General features: G+C 43.7%; 1 protein-coding gene across 1 annotated transcript in view; it reads left to right on the plus strand.

Annotated features, from left to right (window-relative positions):
- Positions 1 to 27,686, plus strand: part of MTMR9 (myotubularin related protein 9) — a 31,894-nt gene extending 4,208 nt beyond the window's left edge. The window contains exons 3-10 of the mRNA XM_074947428.1: positions 3,589 to 3,714; positions 10,156 to 10,329; positions 12,322 to 12,539; positions 14,308 to 14,469; positions 18,593 to 18,734; positions 19,392 to 19,612; positions 21,647 to 21,798; positions 22,527 to 27,686. Of these exons, the coding sequence (XP_074803529.1) occupies positions 3,589 to 3,714; positions 10,156 to 10,329; positions 12,322 to 12,539; positions 14,308 to 14,469; positions 18,593 to 18,734; positions 19,392 to 19,612; positions 21,647 to 21,798; positions 22,527 to 22,690 (1,359 nt within the window). The 3' untranslated portion in view covers positions 22,691 to 27,686. The remainder of the gene's footprint in view (positions 1 to 3,588; positions 3,715 to 10,155; positions 10,330 to 12,321; positions 12,540 to 14,307; positions 14,470 to 18,592; positions 18,735 to 19,391; positions 19,613 to 21,646; positions 21,799 to 22,526) is intronic.
- The last annotated feature ends 269 nt before the right edge of the window (positions 27,687 to 27,955 follow it).

Below are 27,955 nucleotides of genomic sequence, written 5' to 3' on the forward strand. Positions count from 1 at the left end.
ACCCTTAGGAGTAACATTGCATGGGAAATACCCACAGAAAGCAAGTAAGCATCACAAGTGTTCTAGATACATCTGTCTTGGAGTGCTTTTGTGTGTCCTACTAACTTTGTGTTAGGTAAATTATACTGCAATTAAATTACACTGTGCCTTAAATTATAGCAATTAACTTGACTTACAGTATATTTTCAGGGCTAATTATATAAATTTAGTTTATATTCTCAAGCTGTGCCTTGTCTTCTAGTTCCAGTAACTGGCTCTGCAGGACAGTATCAAATGAACCATAGAATCCTAGAAATGTAGGACCAGAAGGGACACTTGTAGGTCATCTAGTCCAGTCCCCTGCATTGAGGCAAGACTAAGTATTATCTAGACAAAGAGTCCGCAACCTTCGGCACGCGGTCCATCGGGGTAATTTGCTGGTGGGATTCGAGACATTTTGTTTACTTTGGCCGTCTGCAGGCACGGCCCCCCCCAGTGGCCGCAGTTCAGTTCCTGGCAAATGGGAGCTGTGGGATGCGGCGGCTAGGATGTCCCTCTAACCTGTTTTTAAAAACATCCAGTGACGGAGGTTCCACAACCTCCCTTGGTAATTTCTTTCAGTGCTTAATTACCCTTGCAGTTAGACATTCGGAAAAACTTCCTAATCTAAATCTCTCTTGCTGCAATTTAAGCCCATTATTTCTTATCCTGTCCTCAGTGGTTAAAGAGACCAGTTATCACCCTGTTCTTTATAACATCCTTTTACTTATCTGAAGACTATGATGTCTTTCCCCTCCATCTTCTCTTCTACATACTAAACAAACCCAGTTCGTTCAGTCTTTCCTCATAGATCATGTTTTCTAGACCTTTAATCATTTTTGTTGCTCTTCTCTGGACTTTCTCCAGTTTGTCCACATCTTTCCCAGAGTGTGGTGCCCAGAACTGGACACAATACTCCAGTTAAGGAGTTATCAATGTTGAGTAGAGCAGAAGAATTACTACTTGTGTCTTGCTTATAACACTTGTGCTAATACATCCCAGAATGATGATGATTTTTTTTTTGCAACAGTATTACATTTATTGTGCATTACATTTTTGACTCATAGTAGTTTGTGATCCACTATAACCCCCAGATCCTTTTCTGACATACTCCTTCCTACACAGTCATTATCCATTTTGTATTTGTGCAACTGATTATTCCTTCATAAGTGTACTACTTGGCTTTTGTCCTTATTGAATTTCATCCTGTTTATTTCAGACGGTTTCTCCAGTTTGTCAATATCATGCTGAATTCTAATCCTGTCCCTCAAAGCACTTGCAACCCCTCCAGCTTGGTATTGTCTGCAGACTATAAGTGTACTCTCTGAGCCATTATCCAAATAATTTATGAAGACAGTGATTAGAACCAGAACCAGGACAGATCACTCCCTCTCCCCTCCACCCCCCCCCCCCGTGGGACCCCAGTTGATATGCCCTTCCAGCTTAATTGTGAACCATTAATAACTACTCGCTGAATATACTTTTCCAACCGCTTGTGCACTCAATCTAAAATAGATTTGTCTAGGTTATATTTGTTTAGTTTGTTAGAGAGGGTCTTATGAGACAGTATCAGAAGCCTTACTGAAGACGAGATATATCACATGTACTGCTTCCTAGCCACAAAGCTTATTACCCTGTCAGAGAAGGGTATGAGGTTGCTTTGACATGATTTGTTCTTGATAACTCTGTGTTGACTCTTACTTATCATCTTATTTTCTACTTGGTCCCTACAAATTGTTTGTTTTTTCCATTATCTTTCCGAGTACTGAAGTTAAGCTGAGCGTTGTCTTTATTCCCCTCTTTATAGATAGGTACAGTATTTGCCCTTTTCCAGTCACCTGGCAACTCTGCTATCTGCAGTCACTGGATCTCAAAGATAAACACTTAATAGCTCGGAGATCTCTTCAGCCAGTTCGTATTTCGTCAGGCCCTGCCAACTTCAAGACATCTAATTTGTATAAGTAATTCTTAACTTGTTTGTTCCCTATTTTAGCCTCTGATCCTACCCCATTTACACAGATGTTCACTATGTTAAGTTGTCCAATCACCGCTCATGTTTTTTGGTGAGAACTGAAACAAAAAAGGCATTTAACACTTCAGCCATTGCTGTGTTTTCTACTGTTGTCTTTCCCTCTTCATTGAGTAATGAGCCTTCCCTGACTTAAGTCTTCATCTTGCTTCTCATGTAATTGTAAAATGTTTTTTTGTTACTCTTCGTGTCCATAGCTAGTTTAATCTTATTTTTTGTTTTGGCCTTTCTTATTTTGTCCCTACATTCTTGTGGTGGGGGTTTTTGGGGTGTGTTTTTTTTTTAATTCATCCATTGTAATTTGATCTAGTTTCCACTTTTTGTATGACCCTTTTTTGAGGTTCAGGTCATTGAAGATCTGGTTAAGCCAGGGTAGTCTCTTATCATACTTCCTCTCATTCCTATGCACCGGGATAGATTGCTCTTGCACCCTTAATAATGTCCCTTTAAAAAACCGCCAATTCTCCAGAACTCTTTTTTTTCCTCTTAGACTTGCTGCTACCAGTTCTGAGTTTGCTAAAGTCTGCCTTCTTGAAGTCCATTGTCTTTAGTGTGCTCTTTTCCTTCCTACCATTCCTTATAATCATGAACTCATTATTTCATCATCACTTTCACCCAGGCTGCCATCTATCTTCAAATTCTCAACCCAGCTCCTCACTTTTAGTCAGAATCAAATCTAGAACAGCCTCTCCCCTAACCGCTTTCTCTACCTTCTGTAATAAAAAGCTGTTTCCAGAGCATGCCAAGAACTTGTTGGATAATCTGTGCCCTGCTGTATTATATTCCCAAAAGATGTCCATGTAGTTGACCACCAAGTCCTGTGCTTTGGGTGATTTTGTTAGTTGTTTTAAAAAATTCTCATCAAAAGTTTTTGCCCTTTTTGCATTAAAAGCATAAAAGGCCTCAGCAAACCCTACTTTATTTTACACGGCAGTACAATAAAATGAGCAAAAATAAAGATGGGAACCATGGCAGTTTAGTAGGTGGTTCCAAATTGGTAATAGGATATGGGCACTAGTTAGTCCGGCTTGGTATTGGACAATTATTGTTACCATCTGGCTGTTCAGTGCCCTGTGAAATCAGCTGATGATCTCAGGCCACTCCAGACAGAGATCGATATCCATCTCACAATTTATTTCTTGTCTGTTCAATCCTTTGCCTCCGTGATAAGATAACTGTCTTCTTAGTCTCAGAGATGATGTGCTGAGATGAGGCTGGAGGTACATTGGTGGTGGCCCATGTTAGAGAAGCTTGCGCTGCTATGCCTGTTCTGCAGAAACCCTTACCAAATAAATACGACAGTAATAGCTCAGAATGCTGCAGGGTCACGCCTGGAAGTTACAGAATTTTGGACCAGCTACTGCAAAATACCATGACCCTTGTGTAAGGGTAAATAAAAGATGAGTCTCAATACAGATATTCTACACAAACTTTGAATCCAAATTGTATTGCCAAAACTAAAAGACGGGACCATTGTACAGACATTTTTGGCATGAAAGGTCACCTAAGCGAATAAACTGATGCTTCGTTTTTTTCCACAGGCATTGTCCACCCTGGATTCTGTCACACTAATGTATCCCTTCTTTTACCGGCCCATGTTTGAAGTTGTCGAAGATGGCTGGCACTCCTTCCTGCCTGAGCGAGAGTTCGAACTTCTCAGTTCGGTAGTAAGTTGGATATCAGGAATTTTTGTAGCCATACAGAGAGAACCACACAATCGCCTGTGGCTTGATCCTGCCAAAAGTATATGTGCATATCGTCTGAGCTGTTCCATGCAGCACTGTGTAGGACGGAGCCCTTAGTGAAACCAGCTATACCCTGTGTGGGAGGAAAATGAAAACTCTTCATGGGTCAAAAATAACCTGTGTGCTCTTCGGGCTGGCTGTTTGGCACCTATTCTTTACTATGTGCAAGTGGGTTTTTAAGTATCTGCTTAAAGGTGACCTGCAAAGTTACGTGGGGAGTGGGAGGAGGCGTTTCCCTTTTTCCTTACATATAAAGGAAGCCAGGATATCTTTTAAAAAAAATTGCTGGTTTGTCCTTGGGAATAAATTGAATCAAGTTCTCCTGGATTTGGAGAGCTGAAATGTAGGTGGCTTTTCAGCCCTTAATTGAAGGGACTGGAATGTTAGTCTCTAAAGATCTTTCTTCTAGCTGCAGTTCAGGAATTTGTGTTTATTTCCACCCATTTCACTCAAAGTTCTAAACCAGGGGTGGCCAAACTTACTGACCCTTTGAGCTACGTACCACAATCTTCAAAAGTTCAAGAGCTGGGGCGTGCCTGCCGGGGCTTGGGGCTTCAGCCATGCTCCTGCTGAAGCCCTGGCAAGCATGGCCCGTGGGGCTGAAGCCCCAAGATCCCCCCCGCCTCGCTGGACAGAAGCCCCTAGCCTACCACCCCGCTGCAAGGCAGAGGTCCCAAGCTCCCTTCCCCCAAGTCTGGCGGCGGGGGTGGGCCCTCCGAGCCTCACTTTAACTGTAAAAGAGCCACATGTGGCTCGCGAACCACAGTTTGACCACCCCTGTTCTAAACTGTCTCAAGCCTTATTTGCAATGGGGAAATCTACCAAAAAAAAAAATCCCACCAGTACTACCGCCAGTTTAACCGAGCCGCTGCTAACCGTGACGGCACCTGTAGTGTAGACAAGGCTCCTGTGGATGGATCCATTTTTTCCATCATATCAGTTAACTTGCTTTTAGCAAGCTTAACTGACACCGTGCTTAAAAAAGAGAGTCTGGCCAGAGGAGCCCTGGGGTTCCCACCAGTGCTGATGCTAGTGCAGCTGAGCCTCTGCCAGGCCGGAATATTCCAGGAGCGGCAGTAACCAGGCACCGTGCTTCATGTGCCAGATACCACACCCGTTAGCACATCCTCAGAACAAAAAAGGAAACGCTGATTTTTGACGTTATGTTTTTTTTAAGCTGCAGCCTGGTCTAACGTCTGTGACCCTTGCTGTTTCCCGTACGTGGCGGATAACGGAGCGTGGTGTTTGGTTTGCTGTGGTTCTTAGAAAACGAAAGCAGGCCGGAGTCACTGTGGCAGGGAAAGGCTCTGGTGGCGGGGAGGCAACAGGATGCTAGTGTCGATGTGGGAGGCACGTAGAGGGCCCAGCTGTGAAGGCAGCAGTGCAGAAGTAAGGGTGGCAATACCACGACCCCCCCCATGATAACCGAGCGACCTCCGCACAATCCTCTTTTGGGTCAGGGCCCTGACAGTTACAGCGTTGTAACATTTCAGATTTAAATATCTGAAATCATGAAATTTACGATTTTTTAAAAAAAATCCTAAGACCATGAAATTGACCAAAATGGACCGTGAATTTGGTAGGTCCCTAATTATCACTGTTTTTTCAGGAACGCTCTAATTCAAACCGAGTGTATCGCTGAGCATTGTACTGATTTCACATTTTACTCAGTTGTGTACGAGGACCTCAGAGTTTTACAATACTGAGGTGAAACCAAAAAAAAGTTGGTCTGCTTTAACTTTTTCAGTTGTCACATAGATTCTGGAGAGCCCCAGGAGTGTGTATCCCATGTGTAATTGTATTCATGTAAAACTGATTGACAGAATGTCATCCTGCCTTTGTAATAAAATGTCACAGTACACTTCAAGGACAGCACTCCAGAAATTTAGCGGAAGTGTTGCTTAGTCATGCTACATTGCAACATATTCTTGTTTTGAGTCCTCTTGGATGCTGTGGCAAGAACATGTAATGCAAACTTGCTTCAAAGAAGATGGAGCAATTTACAAGTTGCAATCTGCTGTCATTTATTGATACCATAGACTGTGTGTGTACTAATGATCCTGTCTCGGGAGGGTGATGTACAGGGCAGCAGCATCCTTGTCAAGTTTCTGCCATGCAGGACTGTTCCAATGAATCCATCGCAACAGCAAGTTCTACAGTTAAATGATGGAACTAAGGGTATGTCTGTGCTACTGTGGCATAGCTACAGTGCTGCTGTAGCACCGCAGTGTAGACGCTTCCTGCATCGGCATGAAGGGTTTTTCCATCAATGTCGTTTATCCACCTGTTTGAGAGGTGGTAGCTAGGTCAATGGAAGAATTTTGTCCGCAGCGGGGCTGGAGGGGGGGTTAGGGCAACCTAGCTACAGTGCGCAGGGAATGATGTAGCTAGGTCGTTCTAATTTTTAGGTGTAGACGAGGTTTAAGTCAATGAAATATATAGCTGATGTCTTTGTGTGAACATTATGGGAAACAAACAACACTTTCCGCTGGCTAAAGACCCGAATATTTTGTGTTGAAAGAGAAAACTTGAAACATGCAGAGACAAACATGTTTACAGAGAGAGGTACATGCAAACAAGTAACCTCATTACAATAAATTAAGTAACCTCATGTCTAGTTGGCAGCTGGTATCAAGCGGAGTGCCCCAGGGGTCGATCTTGGTGCTGGTTTTGTTCAACATCTTCATTAGTGATCTGGATGATGGGATGGATTGCACCTTCAGCAAGTTTGCAGATGACACTAAGCTGGGGGGAGAGGTAGATATGCTGGAAGATAGGGATAGGGTTCAGAGTGACCTAGAGAAATTGGAGGATTGGGCCCAAAGAAATCTGATGAGGTTCAACAAGGACAAGTGCAGAGTCCTGCACTCAGGAAGGAAGAATCCCGTGCACTGCTACAGACTAGGGACCGAATGGTTCGGCAGCAGTTATGCAGAAAAGGACCTGGGGATTACAGTGTTTGAGAAGCTGGATATGAGTCAGTAGTGTGCCCTTGTTGCCAAGAAGGCTAACGACATATTCGGCTGCATTAGTAGGAGCATTGCCAGCAGATTGAGGGAAGTGATTATTCCCCTCTATTCGGCACTGGTGAGGCCACATCTGGAGTATTGCGTCCAGTTTTGGGCCCCCCACTACAGAAGGGATATGGACAAATAGGAGAGAGTCCAGCAGAGGGCAATGAAAATGATATGGGGACTGGGGCACATGACTAATGAGGAGAGGCTGAGAGAACTGGGCTTGTTTAGTCTGCAGAAGAGAAGAGTGAGGGGGGATTTGATAGCAGCCTTCAACTACCTGAAGGGAGGTTCCAAGAGGGTGGAGCTAGGCTGTTCTCAGTGGTGGCAGATGACAGAACAAGAAGCAGTGGTCTCAAGTTGCAGTGGGGGAGGTCTAGGTTGGATATTAGGAAACACTATTTCACTAGGAGGGTGGGGAAGCACTGGAATGGGTTACCTAGGGAGGTGGTGGAATCTCCTTCCTTAGAGATCTTTAAGGCCCGGCTTGACATAGCCCTGGCTGGGATGTTGTAGTTGGGGTTGGTCCTGCATTGAGCTGGGGATTGGACTAGATGACCTCCTGAGGTCTCTTCCCACCCTAATCTTCCATGGTTCTCTGAACAGGGTTTTTTCCTAACTTGACTACAGATTGGAACCATATTGGTTTGTGAAACATAGTTAAGGTCCATTCTAATCGTCAGGCAGAGGTACTACACATAACACAGCAAGTCACAATTGTTAGGATATAGATATTCAGGCCTGTCTGCAAAAGCCTGTACTTTAAGAATTTAGGGGTATTCTTATCGCTTGGCTAGTTCTAGAGGTATAAAAGAAAGAATCAAAATCACTGTCTGCTGGTGTAAGGGCCCTCTCTTACTGTGACTGTTTGAGGCCCTGTTCTTAGGCTAAGGCCTTTGGCTAAGCAGCAGAGGCAGCCATAAGCCAGGAAGCGAACAGTCACATCCTCACATTCCAAACTAGTCACATTGAAAGAAGGTGCTATTGGGCTGTTAGGAATACAATCCTGTCCTGAATACAATCCTGTCCTGATAATTCCTATCACCTCCAGAGAAAGGGAAGTGCCTACAAAATGTAAAAAGAAACTTAGTTTGATAGCATCCTGTCTGACAAGATCTCACTTATCAATAGCTGGGATGTGAAATCCTCACTTCTGTATTGTTTTGTCATTAGAGTTCCAACTTTGCCATTGTTTGTCTGTATAATCTCTGTCTGGTTCTGTGATTGCTTCTGTCTGCTGTATAATTAATTTTGCTGGGTGTAATCTAATTAAGGTGGTGGGATATAATTGGTTAGCTAATCATGTTACAATATGTTAGGATTGGTTAGTTAAATTTCAGTAGAATGATTGGTTAAGGTATAGCTAAGAATATTACTATATAAATTAGGGGCAAACAGGAAGTAAGTTGGGATTCGAAAATAAGGAAAAAGGAACTTGTATTTAAGCTTGCTGGAAGTTCACCCCAATAAACATCGAATTGTTTGCACCTTCGGACTTCGGGTATTGTTGCTCTCTGTTCGTGCGAGAAGGACCAGGGAAGTGGGAGAGTGAAGGAATAAGCTCTCTAATAACAATAGCAAAGGAGACCTAGACAACAGCAGTGCCATTCCTCTTCAGCAGACACCTCTTTTTGTCAGGATCCTTCCACAGGCGTATCTGGCTGCCAGTCTGCTACTTTTGAAAATAAACTTGACGTTCGTTGTAGTCAAAGCAAATTCCAGGCCAATTTATATGAACGGCGGCGTGGTGGACTCCAGTGATCCTCGAGGGCTTGTGTCAATATGCAGTAGTTGCCTTTTTGATTGAGATACTCTGCTGGATTGGCTGGACACAATACATGCCATCTATTTTGCCACCGCCGTAAAAAACAAACAAACAAACAAAAAAACCTTTTATTGCTTTTTGGGCATCTTGCACCTCCCCAGCCAATCTTTTCATAGTGCAAGACATTCACAGCAGCCCCCAGTATGGGTTTCCCAACCCCATCGGAGCATTTATCGCTTGGGGTTACCAGCTTCAGTAGTGCATCCTCCACCCTCTTTCCCATAGATTAACTCTGGTTGGGGGGGCCTGGCATTCCATTGTCGGGGCAGGCTCCCTGAGAGAGAGGTCTTGCTCATCTGAAAGTTCAGCAGCCGTTGGTTCTTATCCCAGGCCTCCAGCATGACCTGATCCACCAAGTATTATTCTTGGTCCAAACATGGATTTCAAAGTGATAAGGGTCCATAGCCAACAGGCACCTGAGCTGGGCTTGTATGAAGCTGCAACGTGAGCCCTCCTAGCTCCTGAGCAGTTAGTGGTTCTGGCATAGACTGCAGTAAATCAGCACTCTAGTCAGTGAGTTACGCTTAGGGGCCTTTATTCTCTGCCTACTGTATTCTCAGTTGCTGTGTCTGACCCCTGATATTCAGCAGTTTCTGCATTGCCAGTTCTGTCAAAAATACGGCTTGCTGAGCAGAGAGACGCCTCGCTCCAGGGTGAATTCGGTATCTTCTCAGTACTTAGCGGGTTCTGTCACAAATCTCAGTTTCAGGGAGCTGTGCAGAAATATGAGATAGGTACACTGGGAGACCCACAGTGCCCAAGTACAGCAATTGTTGCAGGGAGTGCTGTATGTGGAGTCGGCACACTGGTTTACATGAGCTTGGGGACATAGCAAACCTTTGAAGGAGAAAACAGTGCTACAAATGTTAAACTACTGTATTTAACCTCAGAAACAGTTCAATCTTCAAGCATAGATGGACCTTCAGTCCCTTTGGCTTGGTCTACATTGGGAAACTTGCTAAAACTTCCCACAGTTGCTGTTGCTGGTGGTAGTGATGGGGGCACCAGTTGATGCTATTTGTGTTTCAGTATTATCTAGAGGCCTAGATCAAGGCCCCTTTGCAGACCTGTAACATAGCCTTGTCCCAGAGAGTTCACATGATTGATAAATGCTGGAATCCCCTTTATATGGGATCAAAGATGGCTGCATCTGTAGGTAATTCTACTGCTGTGCTAATTACAGAGAGGCTAATGACACTGATTTAAAAAAAAAATAGCAAACATCAATTTTTGGCAGCACTGGCTTGCCTTGTAAAAGTGTGCTCATTAGTGCAGTTGCATAATTGTTTTTTGGGGGGAGAGGATGGTGCGGGGAGGAATCGTCTCCTGGTTCTGGGTGAGGCACAAGTGACAAACCAAAAATCTAAGTGACCTTGTCTGTAGACTTTCAGATGGTATTTTATAACTTTTTTTTTTTTGTAGTTTTAACTTTAACTTAGAATTTCTTGGCTTTCTAACATTTCCTTCTAAAACTGCATCATTCATTTTCTGCTACAACAAAACATTCTCTTGTATCTTTTCCAGACGACTGAATGGCGGCTGAGCTATGTCAATAAGGAGTTTTCTGTCTGCCCCTCCTACCCACCAGCTGTCACTGTCCCAAAATCAATTGATGATGAGGCCCTTCGGAGAGTTGCAACCTTTCGCCATGGTGGCCGCTTCCCCGTTCTAAGCTATTATCATAAGAAGAATGGGATGGTAAGTCTTGTTTGAGTGCTTTGGGCACTTAAGAGGAGTTGGTTTTCTTGGGCTGGTCAAAAAATATAAAGGTCTCTTCAGAAATCTTTTGCCCTGTTTGTTGAAAAATAACATATTCTGAAGACTTTCAATGCAACTTATAGGATGTTAACTCCCTATCACCACCCAGCTTATTCTGAGACCGTCTTTTCATAGCCGTTTATATGTAAACAAGAGAGCCTGGGAAACTCTAGGTGTCGGAATATAGGACTGCCAATCTAGACTGGTAGTGACTGAAACGTTGTCTAACATTTGTTCAGTAGTGGATGGGAAATGAGTCATCTCTCAGCAGAGAGATGTCCACCTCCTGCTCGCACACCTCCACAATTGGCACTTGTTGGGCTAGCTGTGCCAACTGGCTATGGACTGAACGGCCCACAGAGACTGCATGATCCTTTTCATCCTGAGATATGGTCCATCTGGGTCATGATAGAGGCACAATGTGCGTGAAGCTAGCACTGCGTCTGCTTACACTGCACCTGTTTTGTGAGTGAGCAGAGGACTCTGTTCTCCAGGCCTGTCAATGTGGCACCTTTAACGAGCAGCAAATTTTGTCGCTGTCTCACGGACCCCCTCCACTTTAAGTTGTCAGAATCTGAGGCTCTGACACCTCTCTGACTCCGCCACTAACTGCTTGTGATTAGAAAGAAATGTACCCAGTAGGTGGGTTATTATGCGATTCCTTGTATCTAGTACTGCGTGCTGTTGGAGGCAAGGTGTTGGATTAGATGAACACTGGTCTGATCCAACATAGGTACTTCCTGTGATTCTTCTTTTGCCCAGGCTTAGAGTTAAATCATCAACTAGTTACGTGTTGACAAATCAGTCCCAGTGAAGGAGTTAGGTAGCTCATGCTGTTCCTTGTCACTGTGGAGCTTCCGTTCTCTTCTTTGCTGGGGTGGGTGGGGGGAAATATTTCCAAGATTTTTGCTCTTAATACATGTATGTTTCAAGCATTCAAGTTGCAATGCTTGAACTTCTGATGGTAATGCCTTCTGTCACGCACTGTTACACCCTGCTCTAGTCTGTGGGCGTCAGTAGATATGTTTATTGACTCATCACCCTCACGCTTTCAGCTATCTCTTGTACTAGTGTTATGGCATAGCTTTATCATCTGTGAAGTCTTTCTTCCATGAAGCCTTATCTTAAACAAGTGTGGCACTCTGGTTTATTGGTCTTTCCAGAACCACTGAATAAAACTACTACTAGGGAACATGTTTGTATTACACAGCTGACTAAAATGTTTTAAAACGGTATTGGTTATAGGTTAAAAATAAAACCCTCCTTCAAATGTTTGTCCATTAAGAAGTTTCAGCGGGAATCTGGGGTCAGAGGTTGTGAAAGTGATGGGCCGGGAATCATGAACTGAAAGCTGAGGAGGCCGTGTGAGGATCTTTCTACTGCAAAGTGGCCTGCAGAATAATAACTTTTTAAGAAGCTAGAAATCATAAGGGCAATGAAAAAGACGGGAAGAAACTGAAGGGTGCAGTTGCATGCAAGGGGAAATCAAGGGTTTGCAGCTGAAATGGGAAGAAAGGTAGAGTGATACGGGCAGGCTTTTTCAAATAGCAGACTCTACCAAAGACAGCTCTGTGGCCACTTCAACAGCTGGACTATCCAGGTAAATGCTAAGAGGATAAGAGAGTGGGAAGGACAGTGAGGAGAGAAGTCTCGTTCAAGTCCCTGGAGGAACTAAAGGGACAATTTTGACTTGGATCCTGAAGTTGCTGGAAGAGGTGTTTTGAAGGCTGAAATAAGCAGTTAACAGTTCCATCCCTGCAGTGATGTTAACGAACAGGGCTTCCGCTTTCCTTTAACAATGTGTAGAATTAAACTGGCCGAAGCACTAGCAGATGGATTGCTCCCTACAATACGCCACTGGCAGGGGCCCAGACTAGACAATCTAATGGATCTCCCCGTCTCTAACAGCTGATGCTTTGTTTTTTCTCCTAGGTAATGATGCGGAGCAGCCAGCCTCTCACAGGTACTAATGGGAGACGGTGTAAGGAAGATGCAGCGCTTATTAATGCCACCTTGAGGGCAGGAAAGCGTGGCTACATCATTGATACCCGTTCCCTGAATGTTGCTCAGCAGGCCAGAGCCAAAGGAGGCGGCTTTGAGCAGGAAGTGCAGTATCCTCAGTGGAGGCGAATTCACAAATCTGTTGAGAGGTAGGTGAAATAAGAGGGCCTTCAGGGAACCCCATAGCCCCTTTCAGGCTGCCTCGAGGAACTGGGTTTTCTTGAACCAGTGTAGCTGCCTCACTGCTAACCCCCAGTGTAGATGTGCTGGTATTAAAAGTGTCGGCTTCCCCTGATTGGAAACACCAGGGGCCAGATTCTCACCTGTGCCTGGGCTCTGCTTCGTGCAGCAGACTGGGGGTAGGCGGGCAGTCATCAGAGAGCTGATTATGGTTCCCTGATTCTCTGGGTCAGTGAGACTTGAGACCTCTCAGCTGCTTTGAGTCGCACCACTTTTATAGGGTTCCTAATGTATCCTGCACCAGTGGAGGATAGGCATAACAGAGCTACACTCCCTCCCCCAACTTATGTCGGGGGTATAGAGCTATTAACTGGTGCAGGAACTGGCTGCAGTAGCTTTACACTAGCAGGGAGTTGCCCTATGGCAGGGATATTCCTTGCTGGCCACTTGTGGCCACAGTCCAGTCCTTTTGTGCCACCTGCACAGTGCAAAAGTACTGATGCAGGGTCCTAAGCCAAGATTCTTAAGAGATCAGCCATCTCCATTATCGTAGCTACACTAGAGCAAAAAACCAAAACCCCAGGGTAGGCATGACCTTAGAGAACTAAGGGAGTGACTAGAACCGTTATGAATTGCTGCCATGTTTTTACAACTCTTGTGAGCAGTTGAACTTGATGATTTTACAGACAGGCTTGAGTGTTGGTGCATTTTACTTTATATGCCCCTTTCTAAACAAAAATTTTAACGGTTCAAATTCATTTTGCTATCTCTGGTTATTAATTTCTTGGAACCAAATCTTTTATATCAAATCGTAATATGCTCTCTTCTTCCTCACACCCCTCCATCCTCTTACTTCCCCACCACCACATTCATTCTCTCTCTCTCTCACAATAGGTATTAGGCCATGTGACATTTAAATGTCTGATGGTCAGTAGATCTGTAACTTTTAAATGTGCCTTAAGATATCATAGCAGGAAGAGGATCAAAGAGAAACATTTAGTTCAACCTAAAGCAAGCAGCTTGCTAAGTCTTGCAAATGGAAGTCATAAGATCCTGTAAATGTTTTTTCAGTTTCTTTGTGTGTACGTAGTCAGTCTGTCTTAGTTTGGTTGTAGTCTGAAAGTGACTCTGTAAAAATGGCACTGTGGGGTTCTGTATTTTTCTCAATGACCTCCAGATCACATCTTCTTAATTTACAAGTAAAGACTTGTTTTCTTACTACTCTTTGTCTTCTGCAGCACCCATAATAAAGATTTTGCAATTGGAACTTGGTTAGCAAGTGTGTTGCAGTATGTGCCGGACTGGAATCCAGCTTTTTCGTACCAGTATTGATTCAGCCATGTTTATCTGGAATAAAAAGTAGTAAAAACTTATTTAGTCAGCAAAGTCCGTGGATATAACAGAAAACACACAGGGTGCAGGTAAATTAAGGAAGACGGTGCTGTGTTTTTCATCAGGACATTTCAGAGCAGAACATGCCTTTTAAGGAGTGGAATTGCTCCAGTTTAAGCACTGATATTTTTCCATGATGCTAAAATGTGACTCATTCACAATAAGAACAGATTTGTTGAACAAGAGACTATCGCTTTATTAAAGTCATGCGTCTTACCATAACCTCTCTTGAAGCATTAGTGTTTAAATCTGTATTTTGATTGGTGATCTTATGGATGCATGAGCAAGGTCTAATAGCTTCAGTAATATTGCTTATGGGCTAAATAATCTTTGCTTTCCCCAAAGGTATAACATTCTGCAGGAAAGCCTCATCAAACTTGTGGAAGCTTGCAATGATCAATCGCACAACATGGACCGCTGGCTTAGTAAGCTGGAAGCCTCCAACTGGCTGACTCACATTAAAGAGATACTAACTGCAGCTTGTCTGGCTGCTCAGTGCATTGACAGGTAAATCCTAACTGTGGTGCTGCTTGTTAAATATTCCTTTCGGAGGCAGCTACAGTATTTTACTACTGTATACTTTCTTGCTTATTTCCACGCAAGACACCGTTTCATCACCACCATTAAGGAGCAGCTCTCTAACAGGCCAGGTCTAGGTTTTATTAGCATAAGCATGAATGAGGAATCATAACAATTAGGGATGGACAATCGGTCATGTAGTCAAGATTGCTTTCTTTGTCATCTAATGTTTTGCCCAGTCTAACCTATATCGCCAATAAGTTAAACTGGAGTTTACACACGAGAACTGTTGTGACAACATATTACAGGACAGTTAAACTCGATCCTGTTTCGATCATGAATGTGTACACATTCTTTACTCTGTGAACATCCTTTCCATTGAGCTAGTCCAGTACTCAGTCTAATTTTAAATGACTAAAGCGATGGGGCTTCCATCATTTCCTTTGGAGTCTTTCCCACAGTTTAATGTATCTCCACTTTTTTGATATTCAAGCCAAATTTACTTTCTATCAACCTAAGCAATTTTTCTCCCTTCTTTTAAAGGATCATAACAACTCTAACTTGTCACTTAACCAAGCTATATATATATATTTGTTGAGTCGTTCCTCGTAAAAATTTTTCACTCCCTTCATCAAGTTTTTTCTTTTTATAAAAATTTCCTCTGGTGTGTGTGTTATCTAGGTGAGCAGAAATAAATGTAGCAGTGGCCTGTTCACAGCTGTTTGGGAAGGGGCCTATTTTCTCCCATCTCAGAGGATCTACGTCTCCTCTTTGCAAACAGGAAAAACATGCTCTGTGCAAATCTGTGGTCTGAAATGTAATTCAGTTTGGTTAAGAAATGGCAGGAAACCACCGAGATGTGGCATTGAGACATGATGCTGCTAGGTTTATTAAATTCAAGGAATTCAAGGAAGGAATTCAAACTGGAACAGGTGCATAGAAGGGCTATTGGAATGATCAGAGTAATGGAGAGCCTGCCTTACAAGAAGAAAAGGAGGACTTGTGGCCCCTTAGAGACTAACCAATTTATTTGAGCATAAGCTTTCGTGAGCTACAGCTCACTTCATCGGATGCGTGAGCTGTAGCTCACGAAAGCTTATGCTCAAATAAATTTGTTAGTCTCTAAGGTGCCACAAGTCCTCCTTTTCTTTTTGCGAATACAGACTAACACGGCTGTTACTCTGAAACCTGCCTTACAAGAGGAGACTTAAGGAGCTTGGCTTGTTTAGCCTATCAAAACAAAGACTGAGGGGAGACATGATTGCTCTCTCTCAATATATCAGAGGGATAAACACCAGGGAGGGGGAGGAGTTTTTAAGGTACGGGCCAATGTTGGTACAAGAACAAATGGATATAAACTGGCCATCAACAAGTTTAGGCTCTAAATTAGATGAAGGCTTCTAATAATCAGAGGAGTGAAGCTCTGGAACAGCCTTCCAAGGGGATTAGTGGGGGCAAAAAACCTAACTTGTTTCAGGACTGAGCTGGATAAGTTTTTATGGAGGGGTGGTATGATGAGAGTGCCTACAATGGCATATTGCCCATCCACGATTGCTATTAGCAAATATCTCCAGTGGTCGGAGAAGGGGCACTAGAGGGGGAGGGCTCTGAATTAGTACAGAGAATTCTTTCCCAGGTGTCAGGCTGTTGCATCTTGCCCACATGGTCTAACTGATTGCTAAATTTGGGGTTGGGAAGGAATTTTTCCCCAGGTCAGATTGGCAGAGACCCTTGTGGGTTTTCATCACTTTCTGCAGCATGGGTCACAGGTCAATTGCTGGTTTGAACTAGAGTAAATGGGGGGTTCTTGTAACTTGAAGTCTTTAAATCAAGATCTGAGAACTTCAGTAACTCGGCGAGAGGTTAGGGGTCTATTACAGGAGTGGGTGGGTGAGGTTCTGTGGCCTGTGATATGCAGGAGGTCAGACTAGATGATCATGATGCTCTCTTCTGGCCTTAAAGTCTGAGTCTGTGAGTCTTGGACAATGAGATAAAAGGACTGCACTAAAAACCTCAAACCACGGCAATTACTTGCTTCTGATTTTATTATGGGGAAGGCCAATAACGCTCCTTTACATTGAGTGCAATGGAGCATTTATAACTCCTAGCAGTCAAAAGAAGCAGACTGAGTTTATAGGGAGTTGGCATGGGACAACCCAGGATTTCTGTGCTGTCAACCCTATTCAGAAGCTAGTTACTACTTTTGAGTGGACGCTGCACTGAAGTGTATAATCCCCTTAGAAGGAATGGTGGGAGATAGATCTACATACATCCTCTTGCATCCTTGTGACAAGAAAGTTGCAAGATCAGAACCATATTGTCCTAGTTTGTCATTCTACAGGAAGCACATGGACATGTTAGTTCGCGTTTGCATTTACTGGGAGAAGGGGGAAGAGAATGGTAGTGAAGTTGCTCTCAGCCTGGAACTACAGGAAAGCAAACTGAAAAAAATTATACATAAGGATTAATTTATTCATAGCTGTATTGCCCAAGTTCCTTTTGGATACACTATGCTAATTCTAGATGAAAGCATTACCATGTACATGGGCTACATCTTTATGCCTCTGCTTTCTACTTCAAAACAAGTCGTAATAGCAGCAGAGCAATTAATTGGTGTCAGCACTGGCGCTTGCTTGATGGATTGCTCTTATTTACAAACAGTTTATAGCTCAATTTGGGCCTCTGTACATGAACAAATAAACCTACAATTAGCTTTAAAAAAAAAAAAAAAAAAAGCTAAAAGGGTATTTGCACAAGTGAGCCAACTTTGTCATGTTTCAGGAGTGGGAGATGCAATAAGACCATTGTAAATAACGCCATAGGACATTTGAAGGAGGAGCTTGGTGTGATAGTTAGGGGCACTTGGGTGGGTGTGGTATCGAAACATAAATAGAACAGAGTGCAGGGGGATTAGCTGTTCTGCAAAGTCAGTGGGAGCTGGGGGGGAAGAGCATATTGAATCTTAGCTGTATGTAAAGCAGTGGTGCCCAAACTTTTCCTGTCATCGCCCCTCCGTCCCCTTACCAATAATGGAGTCTGTCCACGTCCCCTCTCCATTACTGTACGGTTGGCTCAGTAGAAGAGCTTGGGCTGAACTGGGGATGCAGGAGGAGCTGGGGCTAGAGACAGAGCTGGCCAGTGGACAGAGGGAAGAACTGGGCTGGAGGCAGAGGGGAGCTGGGGTTTGAGCCGGAACTGGGTTGGGGCTGGAGGCGAGGTGGAGCTGTGACTGGGGGCAGTGCGGGGCTGGGTGACGCTCCCTCCCAACCCCCTGTGGGGTCTAGTCTGGGCCTTGCTGTGCACCCACCGCTAGGGGGCCATGCCCCACAGTTTGGGGACCACTGATGTAAAGTATTACTCCACTTTCACGATAATTTCCTTAGATTTTTCACTTGCTTTATGGTCTTCTGATTCATCTATACAGAGAGGTGTGTGATAGTCCTTACATTTGGCTCTGAGGCAGAGCTAAGCAATCAACCAGAATATTTCTTGTGCCTTTGTAGGGCAAGTCCTCTCTTACATATTACCCCTGTCCATTTGTAGTTCCACTTTGTATTGCTGTAGCTTCTAAATATCCTAATAAGGAGCATCAGGAGTGTTAGATGCTCGGCAAACACCCAAGAAGACAGGGGGCCTCTGTTAAGATTCTGAAGAGGTTTCCAAGTAGCCTGTTCTTCCCAGCAGAGTCCTAGAGGCCTAACTGAGCTGCTTAGCCTCCTGATCCCTTTTCTAATGGAGTTGGGATCAGTCTATGGATACTGTCTATTTAATAGGGTGGATCCTAAGTTGATTGATCCAGGGAGAACTCTTCTGTCTGTGACACAAATGTTCTGGATTCCCAAAGCACGTAGCCAGAAATGCTACTGAATCCTTAAATGACGTGAAGCATAAATGACGCTGTGATCTGGGACTGGAAAGAGTATCAGTATTTTTTTTTCGTCCCCATGATAGGGGTGAGTTTGAGTGGGAAAGAAGGAATGGTTGATGGTTGGTAAGCCACCTAATGTTGTCTAAGCCCATTGCAGTTATGCTGATGTGTACTGAGAGCCTGGGTTTACCTGCATCTTGCATATTTGTGTTCCTAATCTTGCCCTCTTGAATTTTCTCTCAGGGAAGGAGCATCAGTGTTAGTTCACGGGACTGAAGGAACTGATTCTACACTCCAGATAACTTCTTTGGCTCAGATCATATTGGATCCAAAGTGCAGGACCATACGTGGCTTTGAGGCTCTTGTTGAGAGAGAGTGGCTGCAGGTGAGAGATACTGTTTAGTTGGCGCCAAAAAAAACGTACGTGTGGCTGTCGCTAGATTGAGGCTCTCACAAGTTGTTGTTCAATATGTGTATTGTGATAGACCCTCAGGCCTCAAACATGTTGGACCCCATTGGGCTGGACACTGCATCAGAGGGACACTATTACTGGATGTCTTGATACCTGTCTTCCATTGGCTTTCTGTCAATGGAGTATTATGCACTAGCCATCCTTCCCCATTGGCTCCAGAGGGATCTCTCAATAATGTGAGGATTTCTGAGCCCCTCTCCCATGTCAAGGATACTGCTGCAGTTGTAATAATTCTGAAATAATTCTGCTCTTTGTAGTTCATTGCAGCTGGTGTTCTTAGCCAGGCAGTTTTTCTTGCATGATCAGTCATTTCATAATCTGCTAAATTCTCTTCAGTGCATATTCTTGTAGTCTGACGAAATGTGACATTACTTGCATACCTCTAGTATCACTGAAAAGAGCAGCAGCTTTGGCACTGGCAAGTCACTGTTACGTGATATTAAGATGATGCAGTAGGACACAGTATCACAGATAGAAATAGTTTTGCAGAAATCTTGTGCTTCTCCTCCTATAACATACCCCTCCTATTGCTTTGTATATAACCCGTTGTTCTTTGTTTCTTGCTTATAGGCTGGTCACCCATTTCAGCAGCGCTGTGCTCAGTCCGCCTACTCCAACAGCAGGCAGAAATGGGAGTCCCCCGTGTTTTTCCTTTTCTTGGACTGTGTGTGGCAGATCCTCCGTCAGTTCCCTTGCTCTTTTGAATTCAACGAACACTTCCTCATCATGCTCTTCGAACATGCCTACGCCTCACAGTTTGGCACGTTTCTGGGCAACAACGAAAGTGAAAGGTTGGTGAAGAGAAGCGTTCCGTGCTCCTGGAAATCAGGCCATGCCCCGTTACAGATATTCTGTTGGTTTGAAAGAGAGTGGCCGATGGCTGTCTCCTAGTTTTGAAAGACCCAGCTGTGTTTTAAAAAAATCCAGGATCTTTCAATCATCTTCTCTTAAAATGAATGGAAGTTCTGTCTGTGATACTTATCTGGTCCCTGTTAGTATTGTATATGAGCACCATGCAGTCTTTAATAGATTTCCCTCACAACACCCCTGTGAGGTAGGCCAGGGCTGTTATCCCCATTTCCAGATGGAGAGGCTGAGGCCTGCATGCACAAAAGGAATTGGGCACCTATGTCTGTTTTAGACTCCGCCGCAAAGCACAAAACTCCCCCTGAACTTGTTAGGCCCCTAAACTTACTCAGCACCTAAGATTTTGCCCTAAAAGTTCCCTTTGTATCAGCCTCTGGGCATGTGCACTACTGCCTCGCTCTAGGAGTCCAAATGCCTGTCTCCTGCCTAAGCCCCAGAGCAATTCCCAAACCAGGGGAAGACAAGCATTCAGCCTAAGGCACATGCGGGGCCTCATCCAGTCGATGTGCTCAGAGGGTGCCTGCTGGATTGGCCCCCTCAAGTGTGGGGGTGGAGGGAACAGGACTTCCCTCATAACTTTTAACCCAGTGGTTTGGGTACTCACCTGGGCAGTGGCAGGAAACACCTGGTTCAAGTCCTCCCTCTCTTTGGTGGGGAGAAGGGATTTGGATAAGGATGTGCTACCTCCCAGGTAAGTGCTCTAAGCATTTATAGGCTATAGGAAATTCTGATGTGGGACCCACTCAAGTCTCTTTTGAAGCTGTTGCACTGTGGATAAATAGTCATTGGAGCAGGGGGACTGGATCCTGGGTCTCCCACAGGAGTGCTCCAAGCCCCAGGGTGTAGAGTCATTCTCATGCTTGTGCATGCTGTCTTATCCCTCTCCCCTTCTCCTCCCACTCCTCCCCCACGACTCTTTGTGAGAGTAGAACAAGCATGAGAACAACTCTGTAGCCTGGTGGTTTAAGCCCTCATCCAGGATCCAGTGAAAAATCACCCAGAGTGCTGGCTTTTGTGAATTGCAGTCTAAAGTGCCTGTCTAGCCCCACTCAGTGTATAGAAGCCGGGCACCTAACTCGGGCTTTGTGAATTGCTGTGATTTTACAGGCGCCTGAAAGGTAGGCGCTGTGACACTGAGAATCACAGCGCCTGACAACTCTTGTGCATCCGGGCCTAAGTGACTTGACAGGCAGCCTGTAATAGAGCAGACAGCTGAACCCAGCCCTCCCAAGTCCTGGGCTAGTGCCCGAACCACTGGACCATCTCTTCAGCCTGTGAAGTAGAGGATGTAGTCAGTTGCTTTAATTTATGTAGACTCTGGCATGCAAACTGTCCCAAGCCCCTTTTACTAAACTAAGTCCTGGCAGAGAGGCACATATGACCACCCAGGATAGGGTCACGCTCTGTGTAAACTGTGAAAGCTTTCACTTGTTGAACGACCTCTGTCAGACAGCATGTGCTTTGGTATGTCCTGCCACAAGAGGGACCCTATACACAGTTCTAGTAGTAACCTTACTTCCATTTACACTGAGAATTGCACTGTGATGCAGAATTTGCAGACCCACCCGTCCACTCTCCCTCCGCTCCATTTTGGTAGCAAAGAGAGCAAATATGGTTGTCAAACTATTTCATGGAATCAGGTTGTTCATAAGTGAAGATGGCTGATTTCTACCCCCACTCATAAATGAGCTCTCTCCTCTCCCCTCTTGTTTTGAATTACATGAAATTGTCCCTCCAGAATGAAATAACTTGGCGTACAAGTATGACTCTTCAGTATCATTTCACTGTCTTGGACCTCTCTTCATTAACAATCTGAGTTATCACAGTCCCTCAGCACTCACAGCATGTGGAAGACTTGCAGATATTTTAGTTCCCAGGGATTTACCTGGTTAACGCAAATGAGAATGCGCAGTTTTGAAGACAAAAGACAATTCAGTAATAATATTGGTCTGTCCCAGGTGTAAACTGAAGCTGCCACAGAAGACTCTGTCTTTGTGGTCTTGGGTGAATCGGCCTCAAGAACTGAGCAAATTCAAGAATCCTCTGTTTGAGGCCAACAGTCTCGTCATCTGGCCTTCTGTCGCACCACAGAGCCTGCAGCTTTGGGAAGGTAAATCAGGCTTCTTTTGTATTGTGTATTTTTGTGCTAAGACATTCTCCTAATTGTCCACTCATCCTACAACTTGACATCTAAGGGCATGATCCAACTCCCATTGAAATCAATTATTATGAATGACTTGCAATACCCACCACCCCAGGAGACATGGTGCCACCTCCTACCACTTCTTAGGCACTTCAGGTGCTCTGAAAGTTTCTTACCCAAGGGCATCAGACTGAGCCTTTTTGGACAGTTAGTTAGTGCAACCTAAGTTACTTACATATTTCTAAGGTGAATGCTCCCTCTCCTTTCCTCTTATCCTTCCCACCCACCCAAGCATTCCCAAGGCTACAGAGTCATGATTCAGTCCTCTAGCCGTATAAACTCCTGAATGTGAATCTATGGTCCCATCCAAGATTTACGTTAGCACTAAACTGAAGTGAGAGGGGTGGAAACAGTCCAAGGTGGAGACTGAATATTGACCTGTCAGACTAGGCTACGTGGAAAGCCAAAATCTATATCTTTCTAACCACTCTTTTTTTTTAAAAAAAAGAGAAATAGTGAACCCATTGTGGTTATTGTCTATATTTCAAAGCATTGTTTAGGTAAGTCCTTAAGAATTCTGATGTCGGTCATAGCACTCTGCATTTATAAAGCACTGTATGAATCTTCACTAACTAGCAGTTTCTTCCTGGTGACGCTAGTCCATTCTGACTTTCCCCCTCTCTTTGGGGCTTTAGGTGTCTTTCTCCGTTGGAATAGGTCCTCCAAGTTTCTGGACGAAGCCTATGAAGAAATGAACAACATCATAGAGTACAACAAGGAACTTCAGGCAAAAGTCAATGCACTGAGGAGGCAGTTAGCAGAACTGGAAACAGATGACGGGATGCAGGAAAGCTCCTGAGATCTTGCAAGGCTTTGGACACCAGGTCTTTCCTTTCAACTCACCTTTACACTAAAGACTAAACAGAGAATGTGCATGTGTTGCAGAACCTTCTGGTGCAATTGCTCCTCAACCCTTCACTGCTGAAACCCTCACTTTACACTATCTACATCTCTTCCGTTCGGGATGGGTCTCGTGTTTTCTGTTTACAGGGGAAGTGCACTGTTCAGCATAGTGTTCTCTCTTGACCGTTGCTGTCTTTAATAAATTGTGTACAGTTTCAGCATAAGCTTTGTCTCTTACCTCTGTCAAAGTTTGTACAGACCAGGATAGGTCAGGAGATGGATGCGTTATGTTTAAGTTGGGGACCTTTTTTGACCTCTAAACACTTATTTGTAAGAGTATTAAATATTTTTCCAAGTGGTCGGTGAAGGCATTTTTGTCTAAGGTGCCTTTTTTGATATTAGTTAAGGCAGTGTTGTGTTCAGTGGTGCTTATTTTTGGGTTGGTTCTGATGTTGCGTTTCATACATTCTGTGTTCCTTTTATCCAGAAAGGCAGTGTGAGGACGCAAAAGTGGTATAAACTGCCTCCAGTTTCTGGCAGTTCCATGAAACCTCCTGTACACTTGACAGATAAGCATGTGGTGTTTGAATTAAGGAACCGGAATTGGCTTGGTGGGACTACTTGAAACAGAAAGGGGGTGAGAATTTTGTATGCAGTATAGAAGTCGTAAGGATTGTTCTGCCAGGCTCTCTGCCTTGACTTTCAGTTGCGTTGTCTCTGTGTGTCATGGGCAAGTATCTCCGAAGTGATAACAACTATTCATATCCCACCTGGAAAACAAAGAGGGCAAATAGCTAGCAGAGGCATTCATTTGTTCGTGATTAAACTAGTAACTAGAGCACACGGCCCTCTTTGGAAGTTCTGATTGCACTGGCCTTTTTTTAAAGGTTTGAACTGATTCATTGTGATGCTAAGGTGCAAAAATCCCCAGGCATCCTTTTAAAAACACCCACTTTGCTCCAGATGTATTTTTGTCTTGCATACTTCTGCTCGGCCTTTGGCAAAAATTGGAGTTGAACGTGGTCCAGGAACATCTTAGAAATGTGTTATCAATTACAATTTATAGCTGCTAAAAAACTGCTTGCAGTGTCCGATTCTCCATGTTAAAAATGTTTGATTTCTGTGGCTACTTTCTGCATTTCTGTGGTTAGTCTGTGCTTTCATCGTTTTTCACTTTTTCCACCTTTTTAAAGGGACAGTCAAGGCTAGGCCTTGAGTATTATTTAACTTACCTAGACAGTTCCACTTGATTCCACGCAGCTTGGTGTTTGTCTGTAGAACAATTATTTTCCCCTAAGGGAAGTGGAGGGCAGTCTCTCCAACCCACAGGGATCCTTTCCTCCTCCTCCTCCTCCTCCTCCTCCTCCTCCCTGGCTAAGCACCTCTAGAAGAGAGTGATAAGTCAGGGAGGAGCCTAGTAACCTGGTATGTGGGCCCGGCTGACTGAAAACATTGTTGTTGGGATGTAGGAGACCAGCTGAGGATGCTCCTAGAATTCCCTCAAGTCATTCCCAAGAGGCATTGTCGTATATGGCGATCAGATGGGATGGATCTCAGGTCCAGCCCCTGGCAAAGGAGCAGCTGCAGGCTGCTTTATGCGCCATGTCGTAGCCTTTACTACAGGAAGTAATATGTATTGCTCGCTGCAGGGCCCAGGAGCATCTGAGCATCAGCCGCAAGGAAGGCTGTTTTCTGTCCGATTGGTCCATGGGGACGGCAGTGGCATGCATTCGCCAGTTTGCTTATAGCACAACTTGACATAAATCTGACTTTAAGGTGGCTTCCTTAACTGAGAGCTGTAGCAAGCATAGTTTAATTATTCCCTGCTTTTTTGCTGCATTCATCCCCAAAACTCCCGGCCTGGACTGTTTAAAGCAAGTGCTGTCAAATGGGGCAACTAGACAAGTCCCTTAACAATGAAGGCTTAAGAACGTTTTGAGTGGACAGCGACCAGTCACGTTAGTCTTAGCTGGAAAACAAGCCCCGAACGTGAACGTATAACTTCCGATTTTGTTTGGTTTTGTGACTTTAAGCCACAATTACCCCATCACTACTGTTGAGATGTACAGATGGAAAAATGTTCCCAGTAAGGTATAATGTGTTCCCTTTGGAGCTGGTACTTGAGGCTGTTTGGAATGGAGGCTTAAAATGATTGTGGGTTTTTTGTTGTTTTTTTTTTAAAAAGCTTATAAACTTCAAAACTGCCAAGTCCATAACTGGTGATTACAAGAAATAAACCAAACACAACTACTGGCCAAGGCAAAAGAGTAGGAGATTTGAATTTAATTGGACAATGAGGCTGGGTGTGTGTTTGTTTTTAAAGTGTTCCACATTGGCCTAATTTTCTTCCCAGTGAAGACAACAGGCATAGAATTAGACCAATGTGGCACGTTCTAGGGTGCGCGCTTTGTGTTTAACTCAATATTTTGCAGTATTTTTATTCTTAAAGTGAATTGACTGGTGTTTTTAAAAAAAAAAAAACAAAAAAAACCCAATCACTTGCATAATAGACATATGTGAATGGTGAAGGCTTAAACTACTTTAAGAATGTAATCTGCAGAAAATCCTAGTTTCTAAATATGTTCTTCATCAAGGATTTAAAATATTTTCTATATTACTTGACAGTGAGTGACCTTTAAATACCACTGTGCTGCCTTTTATTATAAAAATCCTTTTTCTAAAACATTCTGCTGTGGGCTGATCTAAATTTAGTCCCAAAATGATCTCATTTTATTGCAAACACTAGCATGGCTGCTTTTTATCTAACAGGGTAATGAAAGATAAAAATACATACTATTTGTTTTAAAGGTGCTTGTTTAAGTAAAATGGCTTTCCAGGTGGGGACGTATGTTCGGATTCTCACGTTAAACATTTTTGAAATGTTTTTGAGGGAGTGGGAGGGCACCTTGGATCCTAAAACTTAAGACATGCAGGGCCCTGGTTTTTCCTGTAATGACTAGTGACTTCAATTGCCCGTTGGTGACATGTAGAAGGGTTTTCAGAAGTTCTGAGACAGCCCTCAAAAGTCCAGACCCCTTTCACATGTATCAAATATGGACCCCCCAAAATCACTAGCTGCTCTTTAAAACCCTGGCTCAGTTCACTATACCTGCCCAGTTACATTATTTTTAACAAATGCTTTCAAAATTTTGTTACTATGGTTATCATGAGTCCGAAATATGTAATTACCAGCCATATTGGAATGGCTCAGAAGAGATTATTCAGCTCCATAATAGACTATCCATAAAACACATTTTTAAAGGTTTTGTAACTTCCAAATGTAGCAATGATATATAAGACAGCAGCAAAGAGATTTTTTGGCCTCAGTGCATGGTGGTTCCAGTTTCTCGTGCAAACTGCATGCATCTTTGGGTAGCCAGCTGTGACCGCTAACAAAAGGCAGAGAGAGCTCACGTGAGGCTGGCGTTTCATCCTGACCTTGTGCTACTGAACTGCGTTCACCCCAGATGACATGAGTGTTTCCCTCTATTTAGCATTAGTTTGGATCACAACCACAATACTGTTGATAGCACTGATTGCTTTTATTATTCCCATTGTTTCAGCTGTTATATTTCCATTTTTGTTCACAGAAGGAAAAAAAAATCAGGGGAGGTGGATAATTATTTTTCTTCCAAATGGACACCTTCCCCATTCCCTTTAAATTGAGGAATTGGGTGGGATCATGCTCCGCACCTTGCAGGATTGCTGGATCAGGGCCCAGAGTTCTCCATACCTTGCAAGATCAAACCCCAACAGCATGTGTGGTGTTAGTGGTGTAATATCCCCTATATCAAATTGCCCTCTAGTAGTCATCTTCACCTCTCTATCACCTTCCAGGTGTTAGGGTGGGGTGACCACAGATAATCCGGGCTGGGGTCCTCAGCTTCTTCTCCCACTTGTATCTTTATTCTGGGGCCACAAGGATTACTCCCATATTAAATGTTTACAATCAGCAACGTAGCACCCTTCCTTTGGGAGGGTGGCACAAGCTATGCCCGGTTACATACACCTGTGTTGCCCCATGAGAGACCTGAAGTGCTGCTTGGTGCAGATAGTCACTTGCCTTCAAGTTGGAACTGAGCTGTAAGCATTGTGTGGTAATAACCAAGCTTGGTTCTTCAGCCTGGCAGGGCCTTGTGCTGTTTGTTGCCAAGACACCTGCTTCAATTTTCTTTTGTACATACATATATGTGTATATAGAGAGAGTTATAAATGTAATTAACAAGCTGGACCTAGTGCTCCTAAACCTCAAGGAAGTATAGAAACTTGATGGGGACACATGTTGCCGTTTACCAAAAATAGAATGAACTTGCACAGCATAGTGACCACAAAGGGAATATGTACTTTCAATAGACAGATATTTTGATTGTATTATTGATCTAACGTTTGAATGTGGCAATCTGTTAAAGTGCACTATTGTCCATGTTGCATACAATATAATTTGCACTGCATAGCACATCAACATCTGTAATGTATGCTTTTGTTAAAGCCCTGGAAAGTGCTATCATGTACAGGTTCCTGTACAGTGGAAAATGTCTATATATTAGAAATTCTACCTTTTTTGTAATTCTGTGATATTGAATAGCACTGTTTGTTACGTACTATACGTGATGTATCCGTTAACTAGTATGAGCTAAGTAGTAAGTGCGTTCTGTCCGAAAACCTGGAATCTCTAATCCGAGTTGGCTGCTGCATCAAACTTAATTTAAAATGAACTGTGTAACAGGAATTGTGTGTTATGTTAGATGTCTGCTGTTTGTGAACAGAATCCCAGCCGCCACTATGTAGAATATATCACAAAAGGCTAATGAATCTGAAGAAAATATATTGGCTGAAATTCTGTTCAGCTGTTTGAAAAACTAAGATACAAAATGGCTGTAAATTTTTGCTTTAGACTTGTTGAGAACATAGTGTAAACTGTCTGAATTAAAACCTTCCAGACTTGAAAAGAAATCCTCGCATTACAAAGCTTGGGTCTTTTCTTGTCAGCATTGTCGTCATAAATCGTGTGTGTGTGTGTGTGTGTGTGTGTGTGTGTGGAGGGAGACACCCCCGCCCCCTATAAGATGGTCTCTAACATTCCAGTCTGAGCGAATGTTGCTAAACTTTGTAGTGCAGTGTGGGGTTGCGGTTCAGATAAGGTAGTTCCATATTACAGGGCTGCACAAAAAATGGAGTTAAATTATTTGAGGCATAGAACAGGTTGCTGGCCTTTGGGCAT

This window comes from Natator depressus, chromosome 3 (assembly GCF_965152275.1).
Source record: "Natator depressus isolate rNatDep1 chromosome 3, rNatDep2.hap1, whole genome shotgun sequence".
NCBI lineage: Eukaryota > Metazoa > Chordata > Testudines > Cheloniidae > Natator > Natator depressus.